We start from the raw sequence: 27040 nt of genomic DNA on the forward strand, positions 1-27040 counted from the left end.
TCTTTTAGTGAGACTGCCTGTCGCATGGAAATACATAAACAATTTCACTGACCAAATTGATTCCCTCTTATTTCTTTCCCTTTTCTTTTCTAATCATTGCGCTTGTGCTGTACTCAGGCCGCTTGAGCATTTCTCAAATGATTCTGTCAGTGTGTATGCTTTTCGTATCCCGACTGGCCTCGAGTCGCCGAGACAGATGTAGAGATGAGCTCCGTTTTTTCCCACGTGTTTGTTCGAGGTGGCTGAGACGTGAATTGTAAAGGGAAATTACTGCAGAAATGGGATCCTACATTATCAACACATTTCATCTGGCCTTTTACAGCCAGTGGCGTCGAGGCCTGTATTGTATTTGTGTGATGCTCAAGCCGTATTATCTCCATAGCGCTGCACGGAGACGTTATGAGAGCGAATACTGTTGTGTTCTGGATATGAGAAGAATCGCTTTCTTCAATTTTTGCCACAAGACAGTAACAATAACAACGTTCTTCCACTGTCATGTGTTTTACATGCAGTCCGGACGCAGGAACGAAGCGGCGTATGAAATGTGGCATCTGTTGTGCAGGAGGATAAAAAAAGCCTTCGTTCTGCATCTGTCTGAACCTCCGTAGTGGCTCCTTTGGCAGTGGCTCAGTGCGGTGCGTTTTTAATGGGCCCTGACGCCCATTATCCACAAGTCTCAGGTGTGATCGCTGTTAATTTTGTTTAACACACTGGCTCTATTTATTCTGCTCCTGTAGCTGGAAAATTGATTTCCCTGCTATGCGTTGTTCATTATTCACCAGCCAACGAGCCTAAATAATGCAGAAATAAAACATGAAACACTCGTGAGTTTTAATTAAGCTTTTGAGTTTCTTATTTCCACATGCAAAGTGGCACAAGGAGCATGAGCATGAAGAGCAAATGCTACAGCAACTGAGGAATAGAAGAAATCAATACACAATTCACACAGCTGCTCGTTTACGGTTTATTTGGTGCCGTCACGTGGTTTGTGTTCAGGTCAAGGGTTAGTTTGGAGATCAGACAGCAGTTACAGTTACCATGATGAGATTCATTTCTTATTGGTTTCACAAGACAGCTGAAAAAAGAGCAACATTTCTTAGATCATAATTATATAAAATAAATCCATAAAGACTCATTATTGTAGTAAATATGTACGTGTATACCCAGGATACTGTGTGTGTGTGTGTGTGTGTGTGTGTGTGTGTGTGTGTGTGTGTGTGTGTGTGTGTGTGTGTTTGTGTGTTGGCTAGAAAACTTATTTTTCAATATGAAAGATGGCAGGACTGGTTTAGATATGTAGATATGTAGATATGTAGATATGTAGATATGTAGATCTGTAGATTTGTAGATATGTAGATTTGTAGATATGTAGATATGTAGATATGTAGATATGTAGATTTGTAGATTTGTAGATATGTAGATATGTAGATATGTAGATATGTAGATTTGTAGATCTGTAGATATGTAGATATGTAGATATGTAGATATGTAGATCTGTAGATATGTAGATATGTAGATATGTAGATCTGTAGATATGTAGATTTGTAGATATGTAGATATGTAGATTTGTAGATATGTAGATATGTAGATATGTAGATATGTAGATATGTAGATCTGTAGATATGTAGATATGTAGATCTGTAGATATGTAGATATGTAGATATGTAGATATGTAGATTTGTAGATATGTAGATATGTAGATGTAGATATGTAGATATGTAGATATGTAGATTTGTAGATATGTAGATAGATATGTAGATATGTAGATAGATATGTAGATGTAGATATGTAGATATGTAGATTGTAGATATGTAGATATGTAGATATGTAGATATGTAGATGTAGATATGTAGATATGTAGATATGTAGATATGTAGATATGTAGATATGTAGATATGTAGATAGATATGTAGATTTGTAGATATGTAGATATGTAGATTTGTAGATTTGTAGATATGTAGATATGTAGATTTGTAGATATGTAGATATGTAGATTTGTAGATATGTAGATATGTAGATATGTAGATATGTAGATATGTAGATATGTAGATTTGTAGATATGTAGATATGTAGATATGTAGATCTGTAGATATGTAGATATGTAGATATGTAGATTTGTAGATATGTAGATATGTAGATCTGTAGATATGTAGATATGTAGATATGTAGATTGTAGATATGTAGATATGTAGATATGTAGATATGTAGATATGTAGATCTGTAGATATGTAGATGTAGATATGTAGATAGATATGTAGATATGTAGATATGTAGATATGTAGATATGTAGATATGTAGATCTGTAGATATGTAGATATGTAGATATGTAGATATGTAGATTTGTAGATATGTAGATATGTAGATCTGTAGATATGTAGATATGTAGATAGATAGATATGTAGATTTGTAGATATGTAGATAGATATGTAGATTTGTAGATATGTAGATATGTAGATATGTAGATTTGTAGATATGTAGATATGTAGATTTGTAGATATGTAGATATGTAGATATGTAGATCTCCCCTGTACTTGGTGTTTATCGCATTTTTAGGATTATATCTAGAGCTAAAGATCGATCGATAGTGGATTTTACCGAAAGCTAGTTTGGATCGTACCTGCCGATAATCGATTAATCAAATAAAACTCAAACACTCCAAGTTAAAAAGTACTGAACTTTATTACAAAAATAAAAAATAATACTGAATCATGAAGATTACTAAATTATAAATTATAAATATAATATATATCGCTCTCCGTGCAGCACGCAGTGCAGTTTCCTCCCTTTTTTATGTTTAGACATTATTAAAATGATCTGCACCTGCTGTAGTCTTCATTATTTGAGGAACCAACAGATAGCCAGCACCTTTTGATCTAAGTAGGCGTGGAGGATCATACTGGTACAGAAGTTCACTCAGATACTGCGGTGCGAGACCGTTAAGTGCTTTATCGTCAGTAGTAATATTTTATAGTCAATGCGAGATTTGATTGGGAGCCAGTGTAGACTGATTAAAACAGGGGTGATGTGGTCATATTTCCTAGATCTAGTGAGGACCCTTGCTGCTGCATTCTGGACTAACTGAAGCTTATTGATGCACTTACTTGCACACCCAGACAGTAAAGCGTTACAGTAGTCTAATCTAGAAGTAACAAAAGCATGAACCAGTTTTTCTGCATCCTGTAACGACATCATATTTCTAATCTTAGCAATATTTCTAAGGTGAAAGAAGGCGATTCTGGTGATATTATTCACGTGAGACTCAAAGGAAAGACTCGGGTCAATAATCACACCAAGGTCTTTGACAGCCGTACATGCTGAAACAGAAACACCATCCAGAGATGCTACGTAATCGGAAAGTTTACTTCTAGCTGCATGTGGTCCTAGTAAAAGTACTTCCGTCTTATCTGAGTTGAGCAGAAGAAAGTTATTAAGCATCCACTGTCTAATGTCCTTTACACACTTCTCAACATTGTTAAGCTGATCTCTCTCATCTGGCTTTGCTGAAATATACAGCTGTGTGTCATCAGCATAGCAATGGAAGCGAATCCCATGTTTATGAATAATTTCACCAAGAGGCAGCATATATAAAGAGAAAAGCAGTGGGCCTAAGACAGATCCTTGAGGAACACCAAACTTTACCTCATAGAGCGTGGAGAACTCACCATTTACATCCACAAACTGATAGCGATCAGTCAAATAAGACCTGAGCCAAGAGAGAGCTGTTCCTTTATTCCTACAACATTCTCAAGTCTAGCAAGCAGTATAGTGTGATCAATGGTGTCAAAAGCTGCACTAAGGTCGAGCAAAACAAGTAAGGAGACAAAACCCTGATCAGAGGCCAATAACAGGTCATTTACCACCTTAACTAGCGCCGTCTCTGTGCTATGATGAGGCCGAAATCCTGACTGATACATTTCAAAATGTTATTCATAAGCAGATGTGAGCATAACTGCTGTGCTACAACCTTTTCTAAAATTTTGGATATAAAGGGGAGATTTGATATCGGTCTGTAGTTGGACAACTGACATGGGTCAAGGTCAGGTTTCTTAATAAGGGGGTGGATAACTGCCAGTTTGAAGGATTTGGTACATAACCAGTGCTAATGGAAGAGTTAATTATTTTTAAAACAGGTTTGATTACCTCTGGAGCTATCTGTTTAAAGAAACTAGTAGGCAAGGGATCGAGAATACAGGTTGATGATTTTGATGAGGAGATTAATGAAATTAAGTCACTCTCATGAATAGTAGTGAAGCTTTGTAATTGATTGTCTGCTATAATGACACTGCTGTCTACAGGGTTACTTGTAAAATAATTTGGATTTATATTAACCGCCTGGATTTCTTGCCTGATGTTTTCAATTTTATTATTAAAAAAGTTCATGAAATCATTACTACCTATTGATGGTGTGCATGTTAGTGCAGTGCTTTTATTCCCTGTTAATTTTGCTACCGTGCTGAATAAAAATCTAGGATTATGCTTGTTATTTTCTATGAGGGTGGAGAAATATGCTGATCTGGCAGCACTAAGAGATTTTCTATAATTTAGGAGGCTCTCCTTCCATGCTATTTGAAATACTGTTAATTTTGTTTGACGCCATTTACGCTCTAGTTTTCGAGTGGTCTGTTTTAAGGTGCGCGTATGATCATTATACCACTGTGCTAATTTTTCTCCCTGATCATTTTGGTCTTAAGGGAGCTACATCATCTAGAGTGTAACGTAACGTTGTTTCTAGATGTTCAGTGGCCCAGTCGAGCTCTGCGGGTCTGACGGAGATCTATCTAATATCGTAATATCGGAAGATAATTAATAAAGCAGCTGCTGTAGCTGGCGTGAAAGTACGCTTAACACGGTAACGTGGTGAGGTAGAAATGCAATGACTAAGGCAAATTTTAAACGAGATTAGATAATGGTCTGAAATAGCTTCAGACTGTGGAATTATGACTAAGTTTTTTATTTTTAATCCAAATGTTAACAACAAGTCGAGAGTGTGTCCACCACTATGAGTGGGTCCTATAACATTCTGATTAATTCCGACTGAATCTAGAATGGACACAACTGCTGCTCTTAAGGAGTCTTCCTGATTATCAAAATGAATATTAAAGTCTCCAACAATTAATGCTTTGTCTAAAGAAGTAGCTAGATTTGTAATGAAATCTGCAAATTCTATCAGAAAATCAGAGTAGGGCCCTGGGGTCTATAAATAATAATTAGTGGAATTAACTGACTTGACCTGCTTTCAGACACTGAATATTTTATGTTGGTGTAGAGAACTTCAAATGTTTTACATTTGTGTTTAGTCTTTTGTGTGACGTTTAGATTATTATTATAAATAGCTGCTACTCCGCCTCCTCTGCCATTTAGACGGGGTTGGTGTATGTAACTATACCCAGGAGGACTCGCCTCATTTAATGCTACATATTCATTCGATTTAATCCACGTTTCTGTCAAACACATTATATTAAACTCCTGGTCGGTAATAATTTCGTTTATAGTAAGCGCTTTTGGCGTGAGAGATCTAATATTCAACAATCCTATTTTTAGATCAGAGGTGCTGGCTGTGCGTTCAGTCCTATTTAATTTAATGTTAATCAGGTTACTTAAACAGACTTTCTGATAGTTCCTATATTTTGGTTTTGCTCGGGGGACAGACACAGTCTCAATATGGTGGATCCTGGTGGCGACTCTGTGCAGCTAGCAGGCGGTCGGTTTAGCCTGTCTGTCTGCTCCTGGCCTTGGCTCTAGACAGTCACTTGTTAACTAGTGCTGTTCTGAGACTATGACCTATACTACAAGAAATGAGAGCAGCACCTTCCCGGGTGGGATGGACACCGTCCCGCCCTAACAGGCCAGCCTTGCCCTCAAAAATGCTCCAATTATTAATGAAGCCCACATTGTTTTGGAGCACCACTCGGACATCCAGCAGTTCAGCGACCATAACCTGCTGTAGGCTACATCGCCACGTCGCATTGGGATGGGGCCAGAGCATACTACAGCATCGGACATTGCCTTCGCTAATTTACACACCTCTATAATGTTACTCTTAGTAACCTCTGACTGTCGGCGTATATCATTAGCTCCTGTGTGAAAAACTATCTTAGAGAACCTGTGCTTTCCTAAGAATCTAAGCTGACCTGCTATGTCCGGCGCCCTGGCTCCCGGTATACACATAACCTGTGCTGCTGGTGCCCCTAAAGGTCTAGCTAGTTTCACGTGCCTCAGAATGGAGTCTCCTAAAACCAGAGCTCTTTCAGGTTTCTCAGCGGGTGCTTCACTGAGGAGAGCAAACCTGTTGGACACGAGCGAGAGGAATGGTGCTCCGTGGGCGAGCCTTAGCGTTAGCTTTGGCTTTGCAGTATGCCGAGTCGTCACCCATTCGCCCGCTGCGAGGGCTCTAATGCCGGAGTCGGGGGAATAGTACCTTCACCTAGGGCATCCAGACTTTCCCCTGCAGAACTTGGACTGCTCTCACACTCACTACTTCTCTCTAGACTCTGGATGCGCTCCTCTAATGCTAAGATCTTCTCCGTCAAAGAGCAAACTAGCTTACACTTCTCACAGATAAAATTATCGCTAACAACGGAGAAAGACTGACTAAACATGTCACACTTCACACACTGAGTGAACTGGATGTTCGCCATAATAGAGAAATTACGTACCTTAATGTGATTACTGTAGTGTTTGTTTGTAGTTCTGGTGAATATCCTTCACTCACTGCTTTCAAACCCTCAGACAGGGAAAAAAGCGCTCTTCCGACAGCAAAAATAGTCGAGACGGAGCCAACGGAAAGTGAAGGATGCATTTCATTTCAATTATTATCCATTTTATTTCTTATCAATTGTATATTTCCAGGAGTGGCTCTGGGTTACTGATCAGAAGGTCGGGGTTCAAGCCCCGGTATCGCCAAGCTGCCACTCTTGGGCCCTTGAGCAAGGCCCTTACCCCTCTGTGCTCCAGGGGGCAGTATCATGGCTTCTGAGCACGCTGGGATAAGAGCGAATTTCACTGTGCTTTAATGTATATGTGACAAATAAAGTCTATTTTATATTTCTCAGTCGGTGAATTTAATTCTTTTATATATGAGAAAAATGCGTCAAAATGCTGTGGTCTGTTACAAATAAATAAAACAGAATTGTATTTAAAACAAAAAGAATTGAAATGTAAGCAGCAATTATTCTCCAGAAAACAGGAGGCTGTCTGACTCGTGAATGTGAAATGGACATGATATTCTTTCTTCACCTGCAAGCTTCAAAGTTTCTTAAATGGAGCATGTGTTGGGGATTTCGTTTTATTATCATTATTATTATTATTATTATTATTATTATTATTATTATTATTTCTGCAGAATATGCACTGATGATGGTCCTCCCTCTGGGAGAAGAAACAGCACAGTTGTGTATCTTGTGTATTTGTGAGAGTTGATCATTACTCAGAGCTTCTCCAGGCCTCAGTGCTGCTGCTTCTCTCAGTCAGGATCCATAATTGATTCGAGCTGGACTCTGAGCAACACTGCTGCCTCTCTAAAAGCTCGCTCCGGATTGGTGGACAGCCAAGGTTTCGCTGACAGACTCCCCTCCACCCTTCTCCCTCCATCACTCCCTCCATCCCTCCTCTTCTCTCTTTGCGTTGTCACAGCACCCTGACTGCCACCTCCCCAACACCTCCCCAACACCTCCCCAGCCCAAGAGATAAACACATCCTCTCGCTGCACACTCCTGCATCTTCACCATGTTCCTTGTGTTTAGGTGGAACACAGTGACACGCCTGGATTTCGGCACATCGGCAGGATCACGTGTAATTCCGCTCCGTCGTCCCGAAATAAACGCGTAACGAGACGCGCGCGGGTCGCAGTCCGGTGCCGGTGCCGGTGCCGGTGGATGATCTCAAAGTCGGACTTTTTTTTGTGCTGGATTGGAGAATGTGCGGTTTCCAGAGGAGGACTTGTTTACAGCACCGCGAGGCCCGCTGGAGGAACAGAGCCGGGTTCTGGAGCTGCTCCTGTGAGATGCAGCACGTCTCGGTGTGATCCAGTCTCCTGGTGCGGTACGATCATATTTCTGCCTCTTGCCAATTTGTTTAGGTTCCGTAGAAACCCATGCGGTAGCCATAGTGATGGTTTCCCTGGATGAAGCTGGAGAGTGAAGCGCACTCTGCTGGGAATGGAGAGCGTTAACCCATTTTACATCACATTTCTGAATCAGATCTCCAGCTGAAAGACTTTTGGACACATCCTATGTCATTAAGTGTTCTCCTGGATGCAATGAGGCGTCCCCTGCTCTGTAGAACCCTGCTCTGATAGAGGAAAACACTCAGGTTCTGCAGATCGAACAATGCCAAGCTCTCGCCTCAGCACCGGCTCAGTGGACTACTGGGTGGACGGCTCACGTCGAGATGTTTCCATGGAGGAGTTCTACACCATGGGCCCGGAACTGGGGAGGTTAGTGTACTATAGGATAATGATCCAGATCCATCATTTCATCCCCTCCTACAATTAAACCCCTTCTCTCTCTCACACCCTCTTTCCTGCTGAGATGGTGTAGATCCGTATCATCCTGTAGCCTAAAAAATACCTTTCTGTACATTTTATACTTTCCGTATAATTCCAGTGTGTGTGTGTGTGTGTGTGTGTGTGTGTGTGTGTGTGTGTGTGTTGTAGATGTTTAGTTCTAGTATAAAAGCTGTAATTGGGTCATGTGAGACCACATCATTTTCTTCTTCTTGGTGTTTCTTTCAAACAAAGGATGATGTTGGATGATGTACAAATGACATTATACTGATATTAAGAGGATTTAAGAAGAAAAGCAGGAATAGATTTGTGGATTTGAGGAGGATGAGGAGGATGAAGGGCGGGGGTGAAGAGAGGGGGAATCAGGTGAAGTGGCCCAGATTTCAAATGGTATCACCTCTGACCCCAGACAGCTGACATAAACACACACACACACACACACACACACACACACACACACACACACACACAGCTCTTAAGGCTGAGTTCTCGCTGCTTTGTTCTCACTGCTCTAATGACATTTAAGATCTGTTTTCTTGAAGCTGATGTGTTTAATCACAAGTCAGCAGATGGAGAGAAGCTCAGACTCCCCGTGTCCTCGGCTTTGTGATCTCGAGCAGCCGCCCACTGACAATTAAGCGTTAACAATTTCACAGAACCAAAGAAACCCTCCAGCTCCTCCACTCACCTCACATAGCAGGTGATGTGTGAATTCCAGCTTCCTTTTGGTGAGAAAAACAGAAAAGACACCGCCTGGCGTCTAATCTAAAAACATGGATTAGACTAATTATTATAATTATAACTTTGTAGTTTGTTTATTATTTAATGAATACAGGATTTGATTGTTTAATATAATAATTACTTATTAAACAGTTAATATCCTGAGTTTATATCTGAGAGATAAATGCACTTGGGTTACTGCATGTCTCCACTTTCTTTCTACCTCCTTAAGATTTTTATTAACTAGATGAAAGCTGTGGTTTAGTGTCAGGTGTTTTTCTGCAGCATTTCAGGACACCATGTACACCAATGTTGTATTCCAACCTCTGACCTGGAATACACTCCAGATCCAAAAATAAAGCGGTGACTGAAGAAAAAGTGTTTCGCATATTCTTCTGACAGAGTTTCATAACCAAGAGGTAGACCACCAGTTTCCACTGAGAGCTTGAGTAGGATCTGCCTGGACAGCTGTACATTGACTTAAATCAAAGCTCTTACTTGGTGAACTGATATCACATATCATTCCCACTGATTTCCTCATCAGTTACTGATTTATGCTACTGCAGGTTCACCATTATTAACCGCAGGTCCGTCTCGGCTTCGGCTTGGAGCTTCTTCTATTTAGCATTAATGACTTCATTGATGTTTCCTTTGGTTTGTCTCCAGAGGGGCTACATCCGTTGTGTATCGCTGTGAAGAGAAGCAAACAGAGAAGCTCTACGCAGCCAAGGTCCTGAAGAAGACTGTGAGTCAGGCTCGCACTGTTTTTATAGAACGTTCCCTCTGGTACAACATTTTATTCAATTCCTCACATCATATTGTTGCAGATCGACAAGAAAATAGTGAGGACAGAAATCGGGGTTCTCCTGCGTCTTTCTCATCCAAACATTGTAAGAACTCGGGTTTTGTTTTTTTCCCTTTTCTCAGTGGAAAGATTTATTGTCTATGCCATTCACACATTTCTGCATAATTTCCTGCTTTACAGCATCATTTCTCTGCATTGGTTCTTCTCTGTGTGATTTACAGATTCGCCTGAAAGAGATCTTCGAGACGGAAACGGAGATCTCTCTGATCCTAGAGCTCGTCACCGGCGGGGAACTTTTTGACAGGTATTAAGAACCCTGTCTTTATTTTAAAAATACATTAAAGGATAGAGCATGTGCATTTACCAGGGGATTACTGACTTCAAAGCAAAGAGAAGGAGAAGAAAAAGTCTTTCGTTCCATTAACAGTTCAGAGGAACTGGAGCCTGAACTGTTCCTCTGTTTAGGAGCAGCAGAGTGAAGGCTTTTCACTAAAATACCTCCGTCCTTTAGGATCATATACTGCTGAAGCTCCTCCATTCTTATCAGCGTGTATTCAGTGTGCAGGCAGTTTGTGGGCTGAAAAACAAAAAAAAGCAGAAACAACGGAACAAAGTGTAAAATGGTGATGTAATGCCATCTCGGTATCTGTATCTGTTCAGTGCTCAGAATATTCATACCTGTATTTGTATTTAAACCCACAGTGGGCATTAAATCCTTCAGGGGGAAGAAACTCCCAGAAAACTCTTTAGTGTAAATTCTGACCTCTGCTACATCACTCAGGTTCACATATTTCTCTCAAATAGTTATAAATATTGTTTGTATCTGTCTTCAATATTCTCTAATAACCTGATTTTATTTCTCAAATATAAACATATTCATTATATTCATTATTATTATTAATTTATGAATTAATTATATAGTAGCAGTAGTAGTATAATTACTATTAACCAACCAGTCCTTCAGAAGGTTCTGTTTGTGTCTGTTATATCTATTATTCTTAACCTTTATGACTTACGGCTGAATTATTCGCCTTCAAGCAAGAACTGAGTGCATCAGAAGATTTTATAAAAACAGTTTCTGCTTCAGTCTCATTATGTGAATGTGTTTTTTATGATCAGGATTGTGGAGAGGGGCTACTACAGCGAGCGAGACGCTGCTCATGTAATCAAGCAGATCCTGGAGGCAGTGGCGGTAAAGCCTGGGTTTACTTTCTACCTTTACTCTTTTATTTTCATGTTTTAAAGGTAATCACTGTGTCAGTGTGAAGATCTCATAAAAATATATTTACAACCAAAAATAATGACATATTCTACAAAAATACGATTCCAATTGTATTAAAAGTAATGTGATGGATATGATCATGATCTCAACACCGAGCGACTCTGAATATCTGCTCAAAAAAAGAGACGAACGCATCCTCCTTCCTTCCATGTCAGCCATTTTACACATCTCAGCTGTACTTCTCACACCCTGCTAGACACACAGATGGTGTCAAAAGAAAACTTTTTTCCATTAAATGCCCTGAACACACTTTATATTCATGTCGAGACTTGTTTTGATGGAAATCTGGTGAGCAGTAATCGGATCTTATTAAGGCCTTCGTAACAGACAGACTTTCCACCGACACTCAATGTGCAAATTGATGACTTTATTGAATGCAGTTGGATTTTCAGTGCCATCTGCTCAGGAGTCTTTGTTATGATGGGTGTTTGTGAGAAATACATACATCTAAAAATCCAGATGTTTTATCGCAGTACGCTGGTGTTCCTTAGAGCCGTCAACTTATCGGACATTTTTACTCGATTTAAAGAAATGAATCTGTTACAGATCAGTCAGGACTCTGTTGGGTTTTTGTGTGTGAGGTATCATGACTGTGTGTTTAGCTACTGTTGAGCAAAGCAATCAGAAACTCGAGGGGTGTGCCCCCTGCAGGGCAGGTAAAATACTGCAAGCAACTAAAAAATAACAGTTAAATCTAGCAAACTCCACAAAAGGAGAAATATGTCTAAAAAAACTAGTGTCAACTTTTATATGAGACTTTAATCTGTACTGTGGAGTCTGACATCACAAATAACATGTTTTGGTCTCTTGTTTAAAATAGTTTACAATTAAAAAAAAAGGTCTTTAAATATACATCAAGTTATATAAAGTAACAGACACGGAATGTGTTCATTTTCATTTACATTAAAACACAGCATTATATTATATGCACTTGCTTTCAGATAGATGTTATTAAATATAGGTGGCTAAGCTGCCACTGCTGGGCCCCTGAGTAAGGCCCCTGACTATGAACTGCTTACTGAGATAATGTAATGTTGTGTATATTAGTATCTTCAGTTCTGGAGGAGTGTGAATAATGTGTCAGGGTGAGAGAACAGCTCTCTCTGCTGGGTTCTTGTGCTTCGAGATAAATCTAGAACAAATTCAGAAAAAGCTCAATTTATCAGAAAAAGGTATCTGATCCAAAGGAGTCAAATAATTGACTAAAGTGAGTAAAGTACGTGTAAGTGAAGGTTCTTGCTTGCTGCATAGACATTGTGATATTCCTCAGATGTTCCGATATTAATGAATAGGATTTGAATGTCAGGTCGTGTGCACCTGCTAACGGACGTGAGATGATTGTGTTGTCGTTCAGAAGTGACGCGTATAGAGAGCGGATATACAAAATGTGAATAATCCTCTTAGAGTTAAAAAAAATCCATTGCGGTTTCCTTGTGCATTTGAATCTCCTGCGTGGGACAGAGTGGGAATGGAACAGGAGGAACGCCGAGTCGGTCAGTCGAGCAGTTAAAGCTGAACTACAGGTGTGCTCTATAGGTACTGTTGTGAATGGCGGCTGTTTGTTTTGCTTGTTTTAATACTGTATATAAATTCTACACGCTGTCTGTTATCTGCTGTAGCATGTAGACGGAGGAAAGAACGTCGCTGGATGATGCGTACGCTCATTTATTCTGCAGATATCAAGAACATCGCGTCGTATCTCACTGACTCATTTTTAACCTTCTCACCCGAGGTGATAGGAATTCATGACGATCCTCCTGCATGTCAAATTAACACCCTGTCGTTTTCTAAAACTTCCATCTGAGATCTTTATACTGTACGTGGTTGCATACAGACATATGAGTGACAGGTGTCAGGTTTACGTCGCTGGGTTGTGATGTGAGAAACATGGAAAGCAAAAGCACGTTGTTTTTCTTCACCTAGCACGATCTCATCAGTATTTTAAGACTGTTAAAGGAGTGACATCTGTTCGCCTTCGCACACCAACTTAATTAACAGATTTGCATGATGTGAGTCATAGCAGCGCTTCAGCGTGAGGCTCCAAGGCTCCCCTGCCATATTACATGGATTTATATGCAGCTAGAATGTGGAGAAAACTAGAGGATGAGAAATTCTTCTAAAGACTGGTAAAGGAGCAGCCATCATCCAACCATTCCAACCATAAAGGAGGTGCTGGAGATTTTGAAGGTGCTGGAGGAGGTGCTGGAGATTTTGAAGGTGCTAGAGGAGGTTCTGGAGATTTTGAAGGTGCTAGAGGAGGTTCTGGAGATTTTGAATGTGCTAGAGGAGATGCTGGAGATTTTAAAGGTGCTGGAGGAGGTGCTGGAGATTTTGAAGGTGCTGGAGGAGCTGCTGAAGATTTTGAAGGTGATGGAGGAGATTCTGGAGATTTTGAATGTGCTAGAGGAGATGCTGGAGATTTTAAAGGTGCTGGAGGAGGTGCTGAAGATTTTGAAGGTGCTGGATGAAGTGCTAGAGATTTTGAAGGTGCTGGAGGAGGTTCTGGAGATTTTGAATGTGCTAGAGGAGATGCTGGAGATTTTAAAGGTGCTGGAGGAGGTGCTGGAGATTTTGAAGGTGCTGGAGGAGCTGCTGAAGATTTTGAAGGTGTTGGAGGAGGTTCTGGAGATTTTGAATGTGCTAGAGGAGGTTCTGGAGATTTTGAATGTGCTAGAGGAGATGCTGGAGATTTTAAAGGTGCTGGAGGAGGTGCTAGAGATTTTGAAGGTGCTGGAGGAGGTACCGGAGATTTTGAAGGTGCTGGAGGAGCTGCTGAAGATTTTGAAGGTGCTGAAGAAAGTACCGGAGATTTTGAAGGTGCTGGAGGAGGTTCTGGAAAATTTTGAATGTGGTAGTGGAGGTTCTGGAGATTTTGAATGTGCTAGAGGAGATGCTGGAGATTTTGAAGGTGCTGGAGGAGGTACCGGAGATTTTGAAGGTGCTGGAGGAGGTGCTGGAGATTTTGAAGGTGCTGGAGGAGGTGCTGGAGATTTTGAAGGTGCTGTAGGAGGTGCTGAAGATGCTCTGGCTCTTTGTGGAGTGTGACAAATATCACCACGGTTTGTTTAAGGTTTATAGGAGGACGTAAAGGTGCAGTGCAGAGTGCGACTCCTTTAACAAGCTCCCAGGTTTCGGCTCAACCTCAATCCGAACATCAATGATCCTGAGCTGCTTTCTAGATTAAACACGCAGATACGCTCACGCTGGAACGCGCACAGTCAGCGTGCCGTGTAATAACCATTAAGCATCTAATGAGTGAAACTGAAACAGCAAATCACCGATTAGTGCAACTCAGACAAATGATAGCGAAAGCTCCGATTCAGGGCGGTTCAGCGTGGCCTAAAACGTGAACAGGAAAAAAAAAGCCCATCTGCTGCAGCTCTTTCAGATGATGGCAGGCATTTTCCATTTCAATTAATCTGACTGGCCCGTGGCCTGATTAAGTGAAATCCCATAGGTTTTACTAGAAATCTCCCTGCTCTCACTGTGCTCTCAGTCTATTCAGGGATTCAGACCTTCCACAATAATGAAGGATCTTTCCTCAGCGGTGCTCATTAGTCTGCCACCGATACACACATTTCCTATTTATTATTATTTCTCATGGACATTTTGCACGACTTGGAGAGAGACCTTTTATTGGAGTTTCAGAGTGAAATTGTAAGAAAAAAACACAAACCTCTCAATTATAACCTGCACCTAACACTTTAATGATTAGAAGGATTATGCAATTTAATCTTTATTTGCTCTCCGTAATGCTTTACTGATAAAAAGACACTTTTATAATAAGGCCACAATCACCATCATAACAATTTTCCCAAACCAATTATTTTATTTATTAAAAAGCAACACATCAAATATTTTGATCCGTTTCCAGCTGTGTAGAACCGCCAGCCTCTGTTTCTTTACAGGGGGCAGTAAGTACACAGAGGGGCCGTAGTAGAGCTTAAATACTCCATTCATAAAGAACATTGAACATGACTGTCACATGCTGAAGGAACCTGCAGGTCTGTAACTGGGACATAGAATGAAGTTTCCCACCATGAATGAAGTGCAGGAATGAGGACAGTGAGAGCAAGCTGAGAGAATGGAGTCCAGATGTGCGCTGTAACGAGAACATCATCCGGACAGCAACGAACAAACACTGACACTGGAGACTCCTTCCAAAAACGCTCACTAGACTTCCCCTTACAGAAACCTGATCATATAGAAAAAAACTACACATCTGTTTGTGCTGCATCCGCCATACACACATACATGATCAAAATATATCTAAAATATACATCATCTAACTGTTTATTTTGTCCATTTGCACCTTTTGTTTTGCTCAGTTGTGTACATGTACTTTTCTTGAGTGATATTTGGAAATGCGATCAGAATTCTGTTTCCATGTAGTGCTGATGGCACAATATTCATTTTTCTTTCAGTATTTGCATGAAAATGGAGTCGTTCACAGGGACCTCAAACCTGAAAACCTGCTATATGCCGATCTATCAATAGATGCTCCTTTAAAGATAGGTAACTAAACACAAATCCTCCTCTGGTTTCTTATACCCTTCAAATTTATAGCAGTAACTAACACGGTTCTTCACCTGCATACTGATCATTAGCACCTGGTATATGAGAAGATCATTTTATCTCCACTGTGTTTTTTTGTCTCTTGTCTGCAGCTGACTTTGGTCTCTCTAAGATAATAGACGAACAGGTGACGATGAAGACGGTGTGTGGGACGCCTGGGTACTGCGGTGAGTTTCTCTACTCACACAGAAGAGCTGAACAGCCGAGTGAGAAATCAGATCTAATGAGATCTGGGTCAGTTTTAGGAGCAGTACCAGGATTTTATTATAGAGGGTGTGTGTGGAAGTGCATTAAATACACACTAAATACACACTAAATACACACTAAATACACACTAAACACACACTAAATATACACTAAATATACAAAAATACATTAAACACACCAAACACACTAAATAACTAAATACACTAAATAACTAAACACACTAAACACACACTGAGTGTGACACTCTCATACATCAGAGGGGTTCAGGAATTCAATCAGTCACTGAATTGAACTATTACAGCTTTAATAACTTTAATAAGATCGTGACACTTTTAGTAAAAATAAATATAAAAATGATTGACTAGAAACTGGTGGAACTGATATATTTGTAGTGCATATAATTGTAATTTAATCTATTTACAATCATCTGATTATTATTATTGTTGTTGTTATTATTATTAGTTATTATATTTTTACAAAGGCTTATTTCTGTGTTTAATTGTTTACTTTTATTTTTCATAAAGAATAAAAAGGTGTTAAACGGCACACTGTTAGAAGGCAGCTTGGGCAGTAGGTGTATTTCCTGTTTATCTTCTCATCTTCCATCAGCTCCTGAAATTCTCAGAGGCAACACTTATGGCCCAGAGGTAGACATGTGGTCTGTGGGAGTGATCCTGTATATACTGTGAGTAAACAACTAAACAGTCCTGTGAATAAACACATTACATCACATCCACGTCCACGTTCACTCGGAATCTGTTGTTTTTTTCTCTTCTCTGCTTCCGCAGGCTGTGTGGGTTCGAACCGTTTTTCGATCCGAGAGGAGACCAGTACATGTACAGCCGCATCCTCAACTGTGATTATGAGTTTGTCTCTCCCTGGTGGGACGAAGTCTCTCTTAACGCAAAGGATCTGGTGAGGTTCATTCAAAACTGTGATTAAAAGCACAGGGTGGAGGATTTAACATCTCCCTGATACAGAGTATTTTAATTATTATTGGAGAATTAATATATACTGTATATTGCCACAAACATTAATAGTGGGATGTAAGTTTCTGTATCACTTTTTGCCAGCAATCTAGAAAGACTGTTTTACCCTTTACAGGTCAGTAAGCTTATAGTTCTGGACCCTCAGAAGCGTCTGAGTGTGCACCAGGCCCTGGGGCATCCATGGGTTCTCGGCAAAGCAGCACGCTTCTCCCACATGGACACCACGCAGAGGAAGCTGCAGGAATTCAACGCTCGCCGCAAACTAAAGGCTAGAGATGCTTAATATGATATTTTGATACTTTGTTACCTCATCGAAGGAGAATCTGTACATGACAGACGCACTTTAAGGACCATATGGAATGTGTGTTTGGTTGCAGAAATGTGATTTAAATGATTTGGTATAAAATAAGATCTTAGCAGAGTATTTCCTTCACATCTAGCAGCCATTGTGGGGCAGCGTGATTTCTGCCCTAGTAAACCTCTAAAAACGCTTGTTCCAGTTGCCATTTTTGATCACAGGGTGTAATAATACCTCTGTAAATGAATGGGGTGGATTAAGTGTTACAACTGCACAACATCTAGACAGTCGAGAAAATCAGCTTATAGCTATCAGATTCTTTTTCCAAATCCTTTTTTACTCAAAAGACGCATCAGTTTTCCAGTTGAATAAAAAATATATGGAGTTGTGAATAAATTAGATTCTAGCTGAAACTAAGGTTTGTACTAAGAACATTTAGTTCAAGGGACAAATTACTATATAAACAAAATAATAAATATCGTTATTTGTGAGTTACACAATCACAGACCCCCTGCTTTGCCTTCACCCCGAACGGGTCAAAAAGTTCTGTATTATTCTGTTAATGCCACGAGCCTGGTTATGTCTTTAATGATCTATCAAAGAGAACATGCTTCTATCACCATAGTGTTGTTGGAATTTTGCCGTTATGATGTTTAAACATACATGATCTTATTAAATCAGGGTCTTGATAATCTCCCCAGGTGCAGTGTTTTACTGTAAATTTATCATCTTTTCCATAAAGAAAAAGATTGTGTTTTTTTTGTGTAGTTTGAGTCTGGGTTTGAAGGCCAGTCTGAATAATGATTTACCCATTCACATTATGTTTTGTCTCCTAAGGCTGCCATGAAAGCTGTAGTGGCAACCAGCCGCATGCACGAGGGCTCAAGGCGCCGCACTGACAGCTGTGAGATCCCCGGCTCTGACAAGAACTCGCGCCAATGCAGCTTGGCAAAAGATGCGCCCATGGACACCCAGAGTGAATCTGAACCTGCTAAAGAAGATATAGACAAGACTAAGAAGGTGAATGAGGCCTCACATGATCCAAACCCTCCCATTCACACCCCCTTGAGCTCCAAATCATCCACTCTGACCACCATGGGAACCATGCCCACCAGGCCACCGCTAAAGGCAGAGGTGCTGAGACAGACCACGGTCATGGCCATGGCTCCAGTGGTCCGTCCCAGAGTGGCGCAGAAAAGTTGCTCGGTGGATCCCGGTGTAAAGCACGGGCCCTTACCGGACCTCGCCAGCCCACCCAGCCCTAAAAGCATGAGCAATGGCTTTGTGGAGACGGGAAACAGCACAGCGGAGTGTCAATGAGTGCGGCTGATCCAAAGGACTCGGGAATGATGAGCTGAACACTCATCCTGTACATCCTGTCATCTCACTACTCTGTAGAACCGTGAAGCCTCTCAGATACATAGTTATATGTCTTAGAGTTATACTGCAAGTCCAGTTTTACGTGACTTACTACAGCTAGACATTTGAAACGACCCGGAAAACCTTCATTTAAAAACACAAACTGTGTTCAAACGAAAGGCATCACTCTGAAGGAGCATGTCTGTGTGTAGATTGTAGAGAAAAGGCACAATATAACACACATGTTTGCAGTTTTTCTTGTCTCTACTTCCTGTTTACAAATTTTAACTCCAAAACAATGAATTCTTTCAGAAAACCTAAAGAAACTTTCTAATCTCCCCCCTTATGCTAATCCTGATGTTACTAATAGAAATGTTCGCTTTGCATGCCATTACCTTTGTTCATGAAAGTGCATTTCTTATCCTGGAATATTAATTTCTGTATTTTTTATAGAATGTGGAATGAAAATATAAAGACTAATGAGCATAGCAATTTTCTCTTTATTAGCACCCTCTGGGTAGAAGAAGAAGAATGTGTTTGTGAAATTAATAGTGTAAATGTATATAAATAGTTTTTTTGAAAGATTGGACATAAGAATTAAGGTTTGTAAAAGTAGACATGCACATTTTAAATTCTCATCGCAGTCATTTGCTCATGGAGCTCTGTGTATCGCTCACCAAAAACATCCTTTTCCGATTTTATTTCTTTATCTGCTTCAGCTCGTAACTCATAACCACATACCACATAAAACTCTACAGAATGTATGAAACTCTGCTACGTGATCTTTTGTATGCACAAATGTAAGTGCATAAATTCTGTTTAGCCTTTAGCTCCACTCGCGCTGCCGCATGCCGCGTTTATATTTAGTTGTTTGACATGAGGATCGACATCGCTTTCTCTTCAGAAGTACGTCACAACCACACTTTCTACCTCTTTCTGTGCAGGGGCTTAACAACCACCCCAACACTATTCTGGGAAAAGACAGCGTCTTGCTATTAAGCAACAACCGAACAGATCTCATTGGCTCAGTGGAAGAATATAAAATAAACCTGATATTTGTTGCAGTGAATCGAATGACCTCTGCACTGAAAATGCACTGAACTAAAAATCAGAAGTGCAGCAGGAGCTCTGTACATACTGCTGACATGCATGACAACCCGGCATCACTATGTGGTTAATGTGTGATATTTTACAATGAATATGCATCGTTTAGATTATACTGACTTCAATAAACAGCCTAGAAGCCGATGTAGATGCTATTTGTGTTTGATTGAGAATTGTGTTTTCATGATTAATAAATTGAGTTAATATCTTTTGAGTGTTTCTGTGAAATATAGAATTTTAAAACGGGTTTGCACAGATATACTTTTAATGTTTTTTTTTGTTTTTTTTTGACATTTCAGTGTAATTATATTGATTCACACTAATTCTATAAGAGAGAGTGTTTGGATGCAAGGAGATAGAAATTAAATCACTAAATACATTATACATACAAATAACAAATAGCGGGTAAAATAAAAAAAACCACTGACTCCAAATTTTATCCTCCAATCAAGTTGTTTGAAAGGTTTGTCCAAAAGCAGCTGTGAAGCCTTTCTAATGCATATTACCACCTCATGGAGGGGCTTCACTGGTGCTCTGGGGCTGTTCTCCTGCTGGGCCAGGGACTCGTTATTATTTCTGCCATAAACTTATTCTAAACTATAAATAAGTGTGAAAAGTGAATGAAGGAGCTGTGTGGGTTTGGTGCATTCTGCTTGGAAAAGTATAAAACATGCTAGTACTACTGTACAATTAATAACAACAATAGCAAAAGAATAAAAAATAATATATAGGATGAGGAGGAGTAGGAGGTTTAATACACCACTCCATGGTGAAGTCTGGAACAGCAGCATGCTCTCTCATCTCCATCCTGATCTGCTCAGTGGCTCCAACATGGCGCCCTACAGAAACATGGAGCTGTGACCGACCCCCAAATAACCTTCTAGTTTATACACAGGTTCCCTAAGTAGTGCGTGTAATAAGGGCTCTCGGGCTGTAGTGCGCGCTGTGTCCAATAGGAAAATCGTTTGGGTTGCGCCTAGGCGTAGTGGGCGGGGCGAGGTGCGGCGCGGTGCGGTGCGGTGCGGCGCGCGCCCCTTTCCACCACATCCGGGACAGAGGCTCGTTATTGTTCGAGCGCGCACGAGCAGGCCCACTTCGCTGTGATACAGAAGCGCAGCACTCAGCTCTGTGGGAACTCGTCTATTATTACTATTACTGGTATTTATATTACTTTTAATTACATTTGTTTTTTTTTCTCGCTTAATAGAAAAAAGTTCGTGTTATATTTGCGTATGACGTATTGGGGTGAACGGAGAGGATGCGGCTAGCGCGTGAGGCCCAGTCGCTAACAGCAGCAGGCTAGCTCCCGGAACCGGCTGTTAAAAACTCCCTCAGCGTTCGGATCGAAACGTAAAAAAAAGTGTTTCTCAGTAAAAGTCCGCTTTTATTAACTTTATAAACTCCGTACGATTTGTGTTAATTGATATCTGTGAAAGAAGCTAGCGCTTAGCATGCACGCTGCTTCTGAGGCGATTAGCTAAGGCAGCTAGCTGGCTAAGCACTTAATGCTAGGTCGGTAAATGCTGTATTTTTTAATACCGAATTAAACGGGGATTATTTTTAGTTACAGATCTCGAGTAAGACCTGAGGCAGCGCTCCTCACGGAGAACATAACACGGGCACGCGCTGGTGTATATTAGTCTAATATAAATTAGTTCCGGTTCGGGGGAGTTCTGTTTAGACCTGATAGAGGAGAGTTCAGACTAACTGTGTATTATTTTAGATATAGTTTAGGTTCGGTCTTGAGTCCAGTTCTTTGTGTGTGTTTGAGATAGTAAATGAATGAAAGGTACAAACTCGTGTAGTGTGTGTGTGTGTGTGTGTGATTCGCCCTGATTGACTGTGTGCTGCTGCTCCCAGGTTCAGGTTTGGCTGGAGTTTAGTGGACACATGGCTGTGAGACGAGGACACATCAGATACCTGAAGGTGAGGTACAGTTACAGGGGTTTGTGGGGTTTTTTTCCTGTGACGAGTAGATTGAAGTTAAACTATGAGGTGATATCAAAAAGTTTGGAAATGAACCCGGTGCTATTCTCACCATGTGCATTATGTCTGCGATTTCATCATGGACAAAGAGCAAATGTGAAATTCTTTGTGAAACTGGGCCGATCTGCCACAGAGGCGTTTGGCATGACGCAGATTTAACACACGCTGTCGTGTGGAGATGTTTTAAGCGACATGAGCGCTTCATAAGCAGAACTTAGTTCCTGGAAGATGACGAGATGAGGAAGACTAGCTCAACCCCCGGAAATGCCGAATCCATTCAATATGGTGCGCATGGTGATCGTTAGAGAACAATCCACATGTTCTCACTTCCACACCCACCTACTCACCAGATTTGGCTCCTGCAGACTTCACCCTCTCCTCTGAGATGGAGATCTGGTTTGCTGTTTTGACATGACCGTGGAGATTCGGCGCTTAAAACGTTTCGAAAAGAAGACTTGCAGGACACGTTCCAAAAGAATGCTGGGAGCGCTGTTTTAATTATTATATATCATTTTTTAGGTTAAAGATGATTCCCCAGTCAGGGTCAACATACTGCACACTGTGTGTGTGTGTGTGTGTGTGTGTATGTATCTGGGGCAAACATCAGGCCTGTACGCTGTAGTTTTGACAGAGAGATCTCTGGTCAGCAGCTTTTATTATAAAATGTCATATTGTAGGTGTAGCCTGGTGTGGACACAGGCCAGTTTTTATCATACTCTTTATTATTTGATGTTTTCTGAATGTTTTATTTGTTTTAGGTTTGTGAGGTGCAGAGTCAGGGGAATGACCGAGAGCTGCAGCAGCTCGGCAAGGGGGGGAGCATGAAGGTACGTGTGCTGGAATTTTAGCACTGTGTTTACATTTTACTTTTTTTTTTTTTTTTTTTTTTTTTTTTTTTTTTTTAGAACATGATAAACATGGTGAAGACCAAGCGTGCACAATATGGAAATAACATTCTTTTAAGGAGTTGTTTTTGCATATATAGGTTCACGTAGCACATGTAACACACACACTACCTCACACATTTTATAAGAGAATATGTTAATTCCAAAACAGTGTTCCAGCATGATGATCATATACACAAAGTGAACTCCATAAAGAGTGTTATTAGTGTGAACCTTAGACTGAAAAAACTGTGTCCTGCATAAAACCTTGACCCCACTGAATACTGGCTGAGCCCCACACTTCCTCACCAACATCTGGGTCTGATCTCACTAATGCTCTTGTTGCTAAATAATCGATAATCCCCACAACCATGGCCAAACATAGGGTGGAAAGCCTTCTTAGAAGGGTGAAGCATCTTATAACAGTGAAGAAGAATAAATCTGGTGAGAGTTTTTGAATGTATGGGTGAGGTTTAGTTTTCTATAATCTATTAATTTTAGTTATTGACTTGTAATTTAATTTTATTATTTCTGGGTAAGTTTGTTGCTTCTTACTTAAACCTTTACATCAAGCATTGTTTTTTCTTCTTTCCTATTACATACACTCAAAACACTTGAGTTCATGCCAGTGTTTGTAGTTGTCATGTCTTCTCTGTAGCAGTCATTCAAAATAAATTGGCTTTACTGATGTGTACACACCGCACTGAAGGTTCTCTTGTGCTTGCTGAACAGGATGCCTACGATCTTCCTAACGGTTTTGAGAGCCACTTGGGAGATGAACCCAAAGATGCTAAAACAAACCTGATAGTCAATTACCTGCCCCAGAACATGAGTCAGGATGAGCTGCGCAGTTTGTTCAGCAGCATCGGGGAGGTCGAGTCCGCCAAACTCATCCGTGACAAAATGGGAGGTAAGTTTCACCAAATAAACCCAGTTTTCCTCTCCTGATTATTTTCCCCTCTGTGCCAAATAGTTCAGAAAGATATAATCAGCGCGTGTGTTTACACATGCTGTACACAACTTGTTTTAAATGCACTTGTTGTTGAGACTGGAATCTGATGTACACCTGTCTGCTCAGTGTTCCACTCTCTTGTACACCTCTTGTCTATATAATAGTGCGGTGTGAAGTTTCTCAGCATTTTTATTTCTTTATTTTTCTCAGTGTGTCTGTATGGCTCACCATAACCACAGTAAATTGTCATTTAAAGACTTTTCTTTTGATTTTAATGTAAAATTGTTTTTAATTTGAAAATGTATAACTGACTTGTCTTTTTTTTTAGTAATTCACTGTTTGGGATTTTTTTAATGTAAGTTTTGTTTGAGGTTTAATAATTCTTGTGAAAGTCATGTCGTTTTTTTTTCCCCTCTGAGACGTTCACTGCACTGTAATCTTTGTTTTTTTTTTTTCCTTTCTGAAGCTGATTTCGTCTGCAGGATGTGGACAATCGTTTGTTGTTTTTATTTTGTTTGTTCCTTTTTTTTTTCTCTAGGCCACAGTTTAGGGTACGGATTTGTTAACTATATTAACCCTAGTGATGCAGAAAGGGCAATCAGTACTCTCAATGGGCTGAGACTACAGTCTAAAACTATCAAGGTAACGTGCAAAGAGCTGTTCTTGTATCCATGTGTAAACTGATAGATATCACCTTATGTTCTTCCACTAGTCTGTTAGGCAGCAGAGGAAAAAATCCCAATACTGCAGTGTGTTTCTCAGAAAGAAATGCACTTTTACTGGTGTGTGAGGACTTTGTTTTCTTTCATTTCTTTCATTCCCTGCTTTCTTTTTACTCGTTTGTCAGTTTTTTCTACATGACCAGGTTTTTTTAACCCCTCTATAAGTTCAACAATTGGCTTCTTGATCTGGCATGGTTTTATTTTCGGTACAGAATTATACTGAAGTTTTTTTTTTTACTTTTTTTCCCCTTAATGTTAAGACTGATGTTTAGCCTCCTACACTTGAATGTGTTTTTATTTATTTCTTTTCTCTGGAGATTTTGTTGATGTGAGGGAGGCTGGAGCGGTCATTTGCTTGAGTATGACGTTGTGCCGAACCAAAGCCCTGCACAGCAATCCCTGCTGATCCGATTTATTTTCCGCATTTTTTTTTTCTCTGAAGGGATTGTTGCTGATGTGGAAATTGTCCCTTTTTTAATTTAAAGTTTTGTTTATTTGTTTAGTTTTTGTTGTTGGTTCTTTTATTTATTTTTTTAGATATAGTCTGTAAATTATCATCCATGGAACAATTGTCATTTTTTTCCCTCTTTAATCTTTTGTAAAAAAAAGAAAAAGAAAGAAAAAATCGATGTAATTTATATTTTATTTATTGGGATGTTTGTTGCCTCTGACCTTTTTAATGCTTTGTTGAATTTCTTTATAAACAGTCAGTTGTGTTGATTGTTGTTTATGGGTTACTATTCTGCCTTCATTAGGTCTCTTATGCCAGGCCAAGCTCTGACACTATAAAAGATGCCAATCTTTACATTAGTGGCCTGCCCAAGACCATGACACAGAAGGATGTGGAGGACTTGTTTACCCAGTATGGACGCATCATTAACTCCAGGGTGTTGGTGGATCAGGCTTCAGGTATCGCCCCTGTGTTTGAACGTGTGCTGCTAATTTTTTTTATTTTCCCCCTATTCACATTTGGGCTTATGATAATTGCTCTTCCTCTAGGCCTGTCACGTGGCGTCGCTTTCATTCGCTTCGATAAGAGAATTGAAGCAGAAGATGCCATCAAGGGTCTGAATGGCCAGAAGCCCACTGGAGCATCCGAGCCCATCACAGTCAAGTTTGCAGCAAATCCCAACCAGGCGAAGAACTCCCAGCTGCTGTCGCAGTTCTATCACACGCAGTCCCGGCGATTTGGAGGCCCGGTTCATCATCAGACTCAGAGGTTCAGGTAAGTGCTGCAACAGTTTCTGATTAAAACTGTATTTGAATGAAAATGCCTTTATAGCTAATCACTTGTTGGTGTGTGTGTGTGTTAGGTTTTCACCAATGAGCGTAGACCACATGAGTAGTGTGTCTAGCATGAACGTGGCGTCGAGCTCAACCTCCGGCTGGTGCATTTTCATTTACAATCTGGGCCAAGATTGTGATGAAGGCCTGCTGTGGCAGATGTTCGGCCCGTTCGGGGCGGTCACCAACGTAAAAGTAATCCGTGACTTCAACACCAACAAATGCAGAGGCTTCGGCTTCGTCACCATGACCAACTACGAAGAGGCAGCCATGGCCATCGCCAGCCTCAACGGGTATCGTCTAGGGGACAAAGTGCTGCAGGTTTCCTTCAAGACCAGTAAGTCTCACGAATAAAAGGACATGATGTATTACTTTTGGGTTCTGAGAACTTAGTAAATCTTTTTGTCCTTATCCTAGTGTTAGTATTAGTGCTGTAGTAATCTGAAATTATTTAAACAGTTCACTCAAAACTGCATCCTTATATATATTATATATGTGTAGTGTCGGTATTGTTCATTGTATCAATTAATCAGTAGGATACTATTAACCCTAATTCATGTTCCATAGAATCATATCACGTGTCGATTAACCTTTTGAACACTTTTGTGGGTGGTTATTTCCTCGTGTCGAACTGAAGTGATGCTGCATCGTTTATTCTGATTCTGTGTGCAGATAATTGTAAATATTCCTTCAGCGACCCCTGTAACCTTCCCGAGTCTATCTGAAGTGATTAAGGTTTTGGACCAAAGGCGACGGAGAGTTTGCTTCAAATTACTGATTTATACAAATGTTTATTGAAGTTTTTTTTTGGCATGTGATATTGTAGTTAATATGATCACATACGTTTTGCTTTGAGAAGTTTTGTTTTCTTGATTGACTTTTTTTTTTTTTTTTGGACTGTTGTGAAGCTCTCCTCTGGGGTGGACTTTGGTCACCATTTCATTTTGAATGTATAACTTTACTGTCCCCACACACACACACACACTGTCTTCTGTTTATGACTCTAATTCATTGTTTTTCTACTTGTTTTGTAATGGAGTCTGCAACTTACACAAACTGTACATAGTAATTTGTTCTGCTTGGTGTAAGAGTCACTTCTAATCCTGAACCACTCTGAATCCAGGGCATATTAAACATTTATTGATGAGTATATTGTTTGTTTATAGGCAGCCTGCAGTTTTTGCTTACAGTACAGTTTTTCCTTTTTCTCTCTGATCGTATGCATGTTCATTTGATGTTCCTTAGCTGTAGCTTCACTCTGTCTACTTCATCAGAAGTGCTATGGCGCTTTTATGTATTTACAAATAAACACCATGGTTTTGTTGTAAGTTTGTGTTATGTGGATTTGTAACAGTATTTGTGTAACTGCA

At 40.2% G+C, this 27040-nt stretch overlaps 3 protein-coding genes across 5 annotated transcripts; all 3 read left to right on the forward strand.

Moving 5' to 3' along the window:
* Positions 1-6755: 6755 nt before the first annotated feature.
* On the forward strand, positions 6756-20050 carry si:ch73-60h1.1 (calcium/calmodulin-dependent protein kinase type IV). The gene is made up of 11 exons (XM_046858300.1): positions 6756-8434; positions 9890-9968; positions 10051-10113; positions 10250-10332; positions 11148-11220; positions 15735-15825; positions 15978-16052; positions 16702-16777; positions 16881-17007; positions 17197-17349; positions 18217-20050. Exons 1-11 carry the CDS (start codon positions 8328-8330, stop codon positions 18697-18699), a joined length of 1410 nt encoding a protein of 469 aa, XP_046714256.1. The 5' UTR covers positions 6756-8327; the 3' UTR covers positions 18700-20050.
* Positions 10609-14652, forward strand: LOC124391627 (H/ACA ribonucleoprotein complex subunit GAR1-like). The gene is made up of 2 exons (XM_046858320.1): positions 10609-10847; positions 11892-14652. Exon 2 carries the CDS (start codon positions 13600-13602, stop codon positions 14353-14355), a length of 756 nt encoding a protein of 251 aa, XP_046714276.1. The 5' UTR covers positions 10609-10847; positions 11892-13599; the 3' UTR covers positions 14356-14652.
* A 782-nt stretch (positions 20051-20832) lies between the features above and the next one.
* Positions 20833-26998, forward strand: elavl1b (ELAV like RNA binding protein 1b). 3 transcript variants are annotated; one of them, XM_046858309.1, is made up of 9 exons: positions 20843-21000; positions 21703-21768; positions 22587-22655; positions 23445-23622; positions 24203-24306; positions 25142-25295; positions 25386-25611; positions 25700-26007; positions 26343-26998. In XM_046858309.1, the coding sequence occupies exons 2-9, from the start codon at positions 21733-21735 to the stop codon at positions 26393-26395; spliced, it is 1128 nt and encodes a 375-aa protein (XP_046714265.1). In that variant the 5' UTR covers positions 20843-21000; positions 21703-21732; the 3' UTR covers positions 26396-26998. The 3 variants fall into 3 exon arrangements, with proteins under 3 accessions (XP_046714264.1, XP_046714265.1, XP_046714266.1); XM_046858310.1 differs by lacking the exon at positions 26343-26998 and having other exon boundaries at positions 25700-26330; XM_046858308.1 differs by lacking the exon at positions 26343-26998 and having other exon boundaries at positions 20833-21000; positions 25142-25611; positions 25700-26333.
* The last annotated feature ends 42 nt before the right edge of the window (positions 26999-27040 follow it).

This window comes from Silurus meridionalis, chromosome 9 (assembly GCF_014805685.1).
Source record: "Silurus meridionalis isolate SWU-2019-XX chromosome 9, ASM1480568v1, whole genome shotgun sequence".
Classification (NCBI taxonomy): domain Eukaryota; kingdom Metazoa; phylum Chordata; class Actinopteri; order Siluriformes; family Siluridae; genus Silurus; species Silurus meridionalis.

Excerpts from the sequence above, each read along its gene's own strand:
- si:ch73-60h1.1 (XM_046858300.1), top strand. The coding sequence starts at position 8,328 with ATGCCAAGCTCTCGCCTCAGCACCGGCTCAGTGGACTACTGGGTGGAC. Across the intron at positions 9,969-10,050 it reads CCAAGGTCCTGAAGAAGACT|ATCGACAAGAAAATAGTGAG; the intron begins GTGAGTCAGGCT and ends ATATTGTTGCAG. Across the intron at positions 10,333-11,147 it reads GGCGGGGAACTTTTTGACAG|GATTGTGGAGAGGGGCTACT; the intron begins GTATTAAGAACC and ends TTTTATGATCAG.
- LOC124391627 (XM_046858320.1), top strand. The coding sequence starts at position 13,600 with ATGCTGGAGATTTTAAAGGTGCTGGAGGAGGTGCTGGAGATTTTGAAG.
- elavl1b (XM_046858308.1), top strand. The coding sequence starts at position 21,733 with ATGGCTGTGAGACGAGGACACATCAGATACCTGAAG. Across the intron at positions 22,656-23,444 it reads GCAAGGGGGGGAGCATGAAG|GATGCCTACGATCTTCCTAA; the intron begins GTACGTGTGCTG and ends CTTGCTGAACAG. Across the intron at positions 23,623-24,202 it reads CATCCGTGACAAAATGGGAG|GCCACAGTTTAGGGTACGGA; the intron begins GTAAGTTTCACC and ends TTTTTTCTCTAG.